Genomic DNA, 10817 nt, shown 5'->3' on the forward strand with positions numbered 1-10817 from the left:
AAAAGATGGGGGGGAGTCGTAGTCGAACAGGTAAGAGCACCGGACTCAAGCTCTAGTGTTTCTGATCAGCAGAGTGTGGGGTTGAGTCTCGGTCACGACACTTGTGTCTTTAAGCAAGAGACTTAACCATTATTGCTGTGTCCTTTGGATGGGGGGTAAAGCCTTTGATGTGTTGTGTAATGCACGTAAAAGAACCCAGTGCACTTATCTAAAAGAGAAGGGGTTTGCTCCGGTGTTCCGGGTTTGATCGGCAGCATATTGCGCCACAGAAGGTTGTAAACCATTACATGTAGGTACGCAAGGGAGTTGGTCTCACACTTCAAATACATATGAAGATAGGTGAGGTGAAGTGCTCAACCAACTGCTCAATGTGGGGCGTAATGGCCGAAGGGAACCAAACTAGTGCTATCAGCATCAGAGTGGGGGTTCGAGTGTTAATAAAAAAATACAAGTACCTTGAGTTCCTCCAGTTGTTTCTTGAGAGCATCTTTCTCTGCTGCAAGATTGCTAGATTTCTCCTTGTTGTTACGGATCGTGTCTTTGCACTTGCTTAGAAGTCCCTCCAGTCTCTTAACCTAGTAGAGTAAGAAGTTTAACATCAAAGATCGTAGAGATTTCTACCCTTAAAGGCCGAGTCACACTGCAGCGCTATTAAACCAAAACGGTAAGGATCGCGATGCAAAGAGAACGCATTCTATTGGTTGAATTGCTCATCGAAGAATCGGCGCACGCTCATTCAACCAATTGAGGGCGTGCATTCTTCATGTTAACGTTATCGTTCTTGTTATCGAGACCAGTGTGACCGAGCATTAACACTAGCCCGGCTTACATTGTCTAGTAAAAACTGCTACGGGCAAGTAAACACCACTTTTCGAGTGAAACAAAAAGCTTATTGCTATGTTTTTGTGAGTCAATTCGTCATTGTACATGCCAAATATTCTCCACCCTGCCTAGAATCTTTTTAAACACTTTTGGTAATTACTCAAAATAATTATCATCATAAAACCTTTCTTGATTACGAGTAATGGGGAGAGGTTGATAGTACAAAACATTGTGAGGAACCGCTCCTTCGGAAGTATCGTAATTTTTACCAAAGAAACAATTTTCCACGAATTTGATTTCGAGACCTCAGAATTAGATTTTGAGGTCTCAAAATCAAGCGTCTGAAAGCACACAACTTCAGGTGACAAGGGTGTTTATTCTTTCATAATTATCTTGCAACTTTAACGACCAATTGACGACCAAATTTTCACAGGTTTGTTTATGCATGCAGTGAGATACACCAAGTGAGAAGACTGGTCTTTGACAATTACCAAAGGTGTCCAGTGTCTTTAAAAGAAAGGAGAACAATTCCTTTACCTTCTCCTTGAGTGTGTTGCTTGACTCCACTGACGCAGAGCTCCCAGTCTCCTCTGTGCTCTCATCTTTGGCTTTCAACTCATTCGGTACAATTCCCTTCTTGAGGAGACCGACCTTGGTGACACGAGTAGAAATATCAAAATAATCTTTTTAAAAATATACATATTGCCAAAAGACTGTGAAAGCCTCATGAATATCGAAAAATAACAAGTCAAATGAAGACTCTATTTTTCTACGAAATCAAGTCTGCTATAAGGACTCCTGTTTTTCTTTACAAGCACCGGAAACAGGGGTCACACCTGTTATTTTATTTATATTTATTTATTTTAAATCTTTAGACATACACAATAGTTACAAGTTGTACAGGGGCTGTCAAGGTTAAAACAAAAGTATAAAAACTGTCATCAAAAGATGTGTAACACCAGACCCCTGCCAACAATAAAAATGTAATCATACAATATAAAAAGGTGATTGCACTGAAACATTTAAAAATCACACATAATAAAAAATTTAAACACAAGCAAAACCATACTATTGAAAACAAAAGGTTGTTTGTTGACTTGTTTAGAACCTATTATTTCACGACTAAATTTTACTTTTCCCAACAGTACGATACAATTTGTAAACTAAAGTATTTGTAAAAACAGCTTTGCGAATATGTCAAACTTAAAATATGTGTGAGACTTGCACAGTTTATACTGTGTTTCCATGTTAATACATTTCTTTCTTCCACTATATATTGTTGTTGTTGCTGTTGGTTTTTTTAGTGTATTTTTTGTAGGTGATTTTTTTTATTGCACATGACTTTTTTCAGCATTTCCTCTTGCAGTCAACTATAAATAATCATAGGAGTTTTTTAATTATTTGGTTTCTGTTTTGTATTCAGATACAACCGTTTTTTTTTCTTTCAAGGAGTTCATACCTGAGTCTGAAGGACGCCAATGATTTCATCTTTTTCATCCAGCTGCATCCGGAAGGCTTCTTCAAGGTGGGCTTTGGCTTGACGGTCAAGATCGGCCGCCTGGAAAAATAAACAGTTATTGATATCAGCATACAAATGACTGCCAATTTTCTCTACCAAATACTTTGACTGGTGGGAGTATAATCAGGCGAGGTTTGTGGTAGCTAGTGCTGGGTGAATAGTGAAATTTTGATATTCGGATACCGCTGGCCAACTATCCAAAATTAACCGGATATTCGTAATCTTTGAACAAATTACGTCAGAAATGTCATTGTTTTAACTCTTCACGGAGGTGAGCATAGTTAAATACTTAATTTATGCCGTTTTATGGTGTCTTAATAGAAGTTTCATAAGGATTCAGACAAAACATTCCTATCAGAGATACCGACGTCCGCAGATATACGGATATTAAAGAATATCCGGTTACTTGGTTGTAATTACAGAACTATCCGGTTTATAAATAGCTATTCGCGCCCATTGCGGATATCCGGTTAAGAAAAAAAAGGCATTTGCGGTTACGGATAGGAAAACCTATTCGCCATTAACCGGATATTCAAATAATTCGCCCAGGCTTAGTGGTAGCACCATGTACAATCTCTTGAATAGTGTCTGTTCTGAGAAGAACCAGTGGTTGACAACTCCACGTAATGCCTGCACAAATTATGAGGAAAGGTAAAATAACAGACACATATGAAAGTTCAGCTGAATACTGTGTAAACCTTTTGAGAAAACAGCAAAAGCAGAATTTTCACGAGACATCAAATCCATCAACGCTGAGTGAGGTGACAAATGGTACCAACTAAGCTTGGGCGATATCACGATATTATCAAATATCGCGATGTTAATTCGGAAACGATTTCTAAATCGGATGGATTTGGTTTTAATCGAAATATCGATATGTCGCAATATATCGCGATAATCGCGATATATCGCGATATCGATTAAATATTGCGATGTATTTGCTAGCTTAGACATCTTGCACCCCATGGGTTTGGAGTAAAACCAGAAGAATAGGTCATTAGAACACCTCTCTTATGCTATGACTGTCTCTTCTACAACTTTCACTTGGAGTTTGAAGACTGATGATGTCAAATTTAATTAATCGCGATTATATCGAATATCGCGATATATTGTCGGCGATATATCGTGAATAAAATAAATCGATATCGCCCAAGCTTAGTACCAACCCCATCTTTGGTCGCAGCATATAAAAAGGATCCCCGACCCTGAGAAGTCTGAGAAACGACTCAAGCATGGAATTATTTAACAGATTAAAATGTTTTCAGGTAACAAATTATTAAGAGGATGATGCAGGATGGTTATGAAATTTTAAGACACTAGTTTCATGAACAGGATTTGAACCCACACTCTGGTGATCAGAAACACCAGAGCTTCACTTGTTAAACCCTGGGGGAAATATTGTCTTTTTACCTCCTTAAGTTCTGAGATTCTCCGCAGTGCTTTGTCTTGGCTCTGGGCCATGATGCCCTGAAATAATGAATGAATAAAGATGTGATGATAGGATATGGAGAAAAAGTATGGCATGAAGTACTGAATAAGCGTTAGTAGGATTTGAAACTTTGCATGGTGGAAATAAGATATAGAAGAGTTTGCGGTAACACCATGTAATGACTATCTCTTAAAACAGTTTCTATCAGTATGCTCTGACCAGCATTCTCCAGAAGACGATCAGAGCATACTGATCGAAACGTCGAGCTAATCCAACGGTTCTTTTCAGAACCACCCCAACTCATTAAGAGATAGTCATTAAATGGTGTTACCGCAAACTCTTCTATATGAATAAGCATTGTTACATGTATTAAAACATTCATTAACATGGAAAATAACATTGATTTAGTATGATTCTCATAGCTTTATACACTTTTTTGTGTGTGCAATGTCAATGGAACGCACATTGTGTACATACAAACTGATTTCATATTCACTATACCTTATCAAGACCGAGAAAAAAACAGAAAATCAAAAAAAAAGTGTGTCCACAAGGGGAATTATAAAGACAATGTTGCTCAACAAGCAATTTTATGTACAAAGTCTAAGGGAGGCTCGTAACTACAGGGACAACGAAAAGAACAAAAGATGTCTCCACGGGGATGCAAAAAAGTAGAATAAGCGTACAGTGATAAAACGTCTCCTGGCGATGACTAGAGCAAGCTAGTCGAAACGTTGAGACCAATTTCAGAACTGACTCCGCGGCAGTACAGTTAATTACGATCCTATAAGCTAAAGTAGTAGTCCAGTCTAATTTCTATACCATCCGCCCTAGTAATAGTTAAAAAGCAGGACAGTTCTTTTCAGAACTGAGAAGTCTCCCGAACCTCCGATTATCTACTCCACGGCAGTAGAATAAAGCAAGACAGTTCCCTAAGAACAACTCTACCTGGCAAGTAGATACACACATGGTGTTACATTAACACTTACTGTAGTCAGAAACATTATATTCTGGACAATACAGTCTTTGAAGACCAACCATAATGTGAAGTCGTATTACAACAAGCCTTGCATGGTATAATGTATGTGCATATGTATTGCATTAAGACTGACAAGTTAAATGATGTGTGATGAAAACAACATCTGGTACAGCTGTTGCCAGTACATCAGCAGAGCAATAATAATAAACGTATTTATAACGCGCCTTTTGCCAAGGGATACAAAGCGCCAGGTATTCTTACTGCAAGGAGTGGGGCGAAGTTTGAAATATAAGACCTAATCCTTAAGCACCATGTAATGGTTTACAAGGTGCTGTGGCGCAATATGCTGCCAATCCTGCCAGGCACACTAGGGCGAAACCCCTTCTCTTTTCGATAAGTGCACTGGGTTCTTTTACATGCGTTTACACAACACATGGGACCAACGGCTTTACATCCCTTTCGAAGGACGAAGCAATGGTTATGTGTCTTGCTTTTAAAGGACACAAGTGTCATGGCTGGGGATTCGAACCCACACTCTGCTGATCAGAAACACCAGAGTTTGATTTCGGTGCTCTTAACCGCTCGGCCACGACACTCCAGTACATTACATTTGAACATGCTGGTACAAGGAATACACATACATATCATGTCAAAATGTAGATCATTACGGAACTTACCTTTATTTTGTCGTTATCTTTCTGTAAATCCTTGTAACCTCTGACCAGCTGTACAAAAGTGGACAAAAAACACATATTTTTTTCTGAACAAACCTTCATCTTTCAGGAAAAACTTGTTTGGAATAACTGCTAAACAAATAACTAATTTGTAAATTCAAATAAACGATCAACCCCGAAAATGCTTTAATGCAAAAACTTTTAAGCAGAAAAAATAGCTTACACCATCAATAGTATTTGAAATTTGATAGAGTCTCTTACAGACAGGCGCTCCAGAGTCGCGCCAAACCAAATAGATTAGGAGCGACTCTAGGTCGACCCAAATAACTTGTCGTTTCAGACAGGCGAACTTAACATGACATTTACATTGGCTCGGCTGATGACAAGTTCGACTTCTGAAACCAAAGTGCTCCAGAGTCGTTCCGAACGACTGCAACAGTCGATCTTTCAACTTCTGGCGCGTCCAGTCGCTCCTAACTGTTTCAGACGTCAACACTTTTCACGTACTTAATTCAGAATTTGAATCGGCGCAACCCTAAAGCGCCTGTCTGAAATGGGTGTATAGTGAATACCTATTACAAGAGACCCTTCATTTTTAATCATCACCATATGCCCAGACGTTAGCTAATCTGTTGATTATTTTGCACTGCTACTATCAGGATATTAATCAGTAACAGAACATATGATTTTGCTTTGAAAGTCTGTCAACCATTGCTGCCATTTGTAGCCGTTTTGAACATTTTGGTACATGCTGCTTGCAGTCGCTATGGTCTCCAAAGGGTTAACGTGAGTTGTTCAACACTCAACAGTACAGAACTCACCTCAGAGAATTTCCCCTTATATTTGGCCAAGCTACGCTCCATCTTCCGAAACTTCTGGAAGAGTTCGTCTTTACTGAAGGTGTCCATACTGACGACGGGCTCGTCCATCTCGCTCTCGGTGTCCGATGGGGCCTGGAAGCTCTTAACTGGGGTCTGGTACTGAGGGAAGAGAGGGCTCTCTGGTACGGGCGTGGCTTGGTGCTTGGTGGACTGAGGTGGGGTCTTGTTGGGCGTGGTCAGTAGAGGTAAGGCATTCTCCTTCAAAATATACGAGGATTTACAAATTATTGATAAGGTGTTCACAACTTTGTTATCAAGTGGAATACCATCTTAAAGGCAGTGGACACTATTGGTAATTACTCAAAATAATTATTAGCATAAAACCTTTCTTCATGACGAGTAATGGGGAGATGTTGATAGTACAAAACATTGTGGAAACGGCTCCCTCTGAAGTGACATAGTATTCGAGAAAAAGTAATTTTCCAAGAATTTGATTATGAGACCCTCAGATTTAGACCTCAGACCTTAAAATTTACAATACAAACAATGCAATGACAAAGATACCAAAAACAATAGAAGCACAAACAAGATGGCCAGAATAAAGGGAAGGTACAAGTTTGGTAATTACTCAAAACAAATATTAACTTAAAAACTTACTTGGTAATGAGCAGTGGAGAGCTGTTGATAGTATAAAACACTGTGAGAAACGGCTCCCTCTGAAGTAGCATAGATTTTGAGAAAGAGGTAATTTCTCACTAAAATAATAAAGGACTTCTAGCCAGAAGTCTTTTATTATTATCTGAAAGCACACAAATTCGTCCAACAAGGGTGTTTTTTCTCTCATCATTTTTTCGCAACTTCGATGACCAATTTAGCTCAAACTTTCACAGGCCTCTTATTTTATGCCTATGTTGGGATACACCAAGTGAGAAGACTGGTCTTTGACAATTACCAAACGTGTACCTTCCATTTAAACAAATAAATGAGTTTTGAGTCTACTTTTGAACAGCTGCAGTGTTTTCTGTTAATAAATAGACCACAAACCTTTGTTATTTCCGCTCCTTCAGCCTGACTCTGCATGGCAGCAGCTTGCTCAGCCTCTGGCGCTGATGACATGGACACACTGGGGCTGTCCTGGGGAGACGCTGAGCCTCCCCCACCGTTACCATTCTCAGCCTGCGAACCACCGTCCGTTGCATCTTGTGGCCGGGGTTCTGCTGGGGGTTCTGCCACCTACATGTAAAACATCACAGTATATACTGTTATTATCTTGGTGATGTTCCTTGTATCGACTAATAATAATGAATGCTAATAATCAACTTGCAAATAGGAACCAGACTATTTTGTTTTTCCAGCCTCGGTTTGGTTACATTGATATCAACGGGAAAAATTCAAGATGGCTGCACCATGCTTATGGTCTATTGGAAGTTAGCCTGACACTAGCCCTTCAATTTGCTCTGTTGGCTACTAAACTATCTGCAACCTACTTGTTCGAAAGTTTGAAGTATTGTGGGGAAAAAAAATTATCTGAACATGCGCTATTGAAAGCTGCCAAACTTTTAACCAAGAACATGAAGAAGATCTTCATTGTCAATAATTTTAAGAGCGATTACATTCCCCTTAAAGCCATTATACACTTTCGGAACAGAAAAATAAAAAAAAAGAATCACAGATTTACAAATAACTTAAAGGAATTACAGAAGGAAATGGTGAAAGGCTTCTCTTGAAATATATTCCATGAAATACATTGCTTTTTGAGGAAACATTAAAACAATTATTAATTCTCGATAAACACATGTGATGACACGGCGAAACGTGCTGAAACAAGGGTGGTTTTCATCTGTTATTTTGTCCCGACTCCGATGACCGATTGAGCACAAATTTTCACAGGTTTGTTATTTTATATATAAGTTGTGATACACGAAGTATGGGCCTTTGGACAACTGTTTACCGAAGGTGTCCAATGGCTTTAAAATAATTGTTTTTCTTCCTTGGCATTCAAAGGTTTTGGCTTGTCTTTGCATTTAAAAAAAAACTCGGGCAAATTAACTTTTTGAAACAGGAGATTTGAACCTACATGAACCTGAGGTCTTCTGGAGTTGAGTGAGTCTCTTGGTGGGGTAGATACTGCCGTGCCGCTCTGTTTGGATGTCTTTCCCTGTGTACATGAAGACAAATAACAAAATACAAGGTACTTGATTTGATAAAAACACACTGACGATATTTGTAACCAATTTTAGGTTTTAGAAAAAACACTAGGCTATATAGAGCAGGATTTGATCTCCTGACGTGCCAGTGTCCCAGGGAAATCTGTCTGTCCACCTCATGGAAAAACACATTTTTTACAGTTGAAAATACAATTTTTTTCATTAATTTGAAGATGATTTGGAAAAGTTTCCGTATGGCGCCACCACTTTTTTCATTCGATATGAAATAATATAGTATCTTATTTACCTCAATGAGATATCCCTTTTTGTAAAAATGAGTGAAAAAGTGGTGGCGCCATACGGAAAGTTATCCGATGATTTAGATGCATATGACTCTTGTGCACATATTTAACGGTTGACTTATGTTTAAATGTTCTGTTAAAGTGCATTTTAAAATTCTTGTTGTGAACTGTCGTGAGGGGTCGTGAGTTGCCAGTATTTAGTGCAACCGCTCTGCAGAATGACAATGGACCTTCCATCTCAAGTCCAGTGAAAGTGATGGCACTATACGGAAACTTTTCTTAGAATAGTACATGTATGTTAACAAATGAAGCTAGTTGAATTAACAAAAATAATAATCCATAATCAGTTGTGTAAACTCTCTGGGAAAAAAAGGGAAAAGTTTCCGTATGGCGCCACCACTTTTTCATTCGAAATAAAATAATATAGTATCTAATTTACCTGATTGATATATCCCTTTTTGTAAAAATGAGTGAAAAAGTGGTGGCGCCATACGGAAAGTTATCCAAAAAAAGTGCCTCCCTGAATCTTCTGCTGACCGGTGACAGTCGTTTTTTTTAGGAACAAAACAAAATTCAATGCCACTCCCCCCACCCCCACCCACTGCACTTTTAAAAACAAAGTGTCACACCTAGCTGTGCCAGTCAATACACAAAAAGACTTGTCCGAGAGAGCATAACTGCACAAAAAAAAAAACACTCTACAGCTTTAAGAAATTAATGGACGGGTTACACTCTCGGCATGACGGGGCAACTTGGCTCAGCAGACAACATTTTAGCAAAGCTAAACATTAAACAAAATGAAAAAGTCCAGCTGTCGGTTTTTGTTTCCTTTTTTTAGTCGTAGAATACGGGGCATTCTGGAGTCCAAAACACTCATTCTTACACGTACCTGATCTACATCTTTATTAGGTTGATTTGGCTTCAGTGGGGACTTCGCCACATCATCTGCAATCTTCTTTTTCAGGTTTTTAAACATCTTGGCTTACGTGTAAATTCTGCTTATCGATGGTCTGTGAGAGTCGCCATGTTTTATGTAGAAGTTTTCGTGCGCATGCTCAGGACACGTGGCCGGCAGATTACGTCACTTGAGGGCGCTATATCAAAAAGACCGGTGGGCGTGGCGCAATTTTTGTTCTGTACATCACAATGCCACTGTCGTGCTTTTCAATGGGGATGTTATTTGTATCCTAAATCAATTCAAAAAGGGAATCCTTAAAAACAGAAATCAAGAATTTTTTTTGACGATGGCAATTCTATACTACGGGGCGCATCAAGCAACTGATCAACCAATGCTCACTCGCGAAAAACTAAAAGTCACCCAGTAGCCTCATTGAACCAAATATTTTTGACAACTAAACTTCACCTTTTGTTTGTTTGTTTGTTTGTTTGTTTGTTTATTAGACAATCTCCACAGAATTCTATAAAATACAACAATTGGACAAAAACAGATAAAAAATACAAGGGAAAAGACATTTGAATCTGAGGAATTGTCGAGGATAACACAAAAAAGCTAAAAAATAAGCTTATTTCCATTGTGGTCCTCTATACAAAATAAAAATGCAGAAATACTGAAGACACATTAAAATACAAGGATAAAACTATGACTAGAAAATTGCACATGAAATAAAACAAATGGAATAGGCGACCAAGACACCCAACAACAAACAAATTGATTCGTGTCACCTGGCCCGGCCACTGTGTCACCACGAGTACTGTTCTAATGAAAAAAAGAATAATAACCGACTACAAACAATGCATCCTCCTGGAGCTGCAACTTATCAAAGTAATGCAGTTTGAGAGTTTTTTTAAATTTGGCTAGGGATGAATTTGTGTTCCGGAGCATGATGGGAAGTTTATTCCATAACTTTGCCCCAGAAACTCGGAAGGAGTGTTGACCATAACTGTGATGATGGGGAATATCAAAAGAAAAGTGATTTGATCGGGTGTTATAGAAGCGAGTACTACTTGTCAGTTGAAAAAAATCTTTAAAAATAATCCGGAGCCAAGGAAGTCAAGATACGAAATATACTACATAGTTTCAATTGATCAATCCGGTTCTGGACTGGGAGCCAACCAACTTGTTTGAAATGATCTACCGTTAAGTGAGTCCTTGGCTTCAGATTA

General features: G+C 38.7%; 1 protein-coding gene across 6 annotated transcripts in view; it reads right to left on the minus strand.

Moving 5' to 3' along the window:
- Positions 1-9709, minus strand: part of LOC117299817 (golgin subfamily A member 4-like) — a 41995-nt gene extending 32286 nt beyond the window's left edge. For all 6 annotated transcript variants that reach the window (XR_004520109.1, XM_033783343.1, XM_033783342.1 and 3 more), the window contains exons 1-9: positions 9583-9709; positions 8322-8402; positions 7289-7477; positions 6245-6502; positions 5427-5474; positions 3752-3808; positions 2282-2380; positions 1360-1473; positions 456-575 (exon numbers count right to left, since the gene is read on the minus strand). Coding sequence is in view for 5 of the 6 variants with exons in the window: in XM_033783343.1 (XP_033639234.1) it covers positions 456-575; positions 1360-1473; positions 2282-2380; positions 3752-3808; positions 5427-5474; positions 6245-6502; positions 7289-7477; positions 8322-8402; positions 9583-9669 (1053 nt within the window). In the remaining variant the exon portion in view is untranslated. The remainder of the gene's footprint in view (positions 1-455; positions 576-1359; positions 1474-2281; positions 2381-3751; positions 3809-5426; positions 5475-6244; positions 6503-7288; positions 7478-8321; positions 8403-9582) is intronic.
- Positions 9710-10817: the final 1108 nt, after the last annotated feature.

The sequence above is a fragment of the Asterias rubens genome, chromosome 15 (assembly GCF_902459465.1).
Source record: "Asterias rubens chromosome 15, eAstRub1.3, whole genome shotgun sequence".
In the NCBI taxonomy this organism is placed as follows: Eukaryota; Metazoa; Echinodermata; class Asteroidea; order Forcipulatida; family Asteriidae; genus Asterias; species Asterias rubens.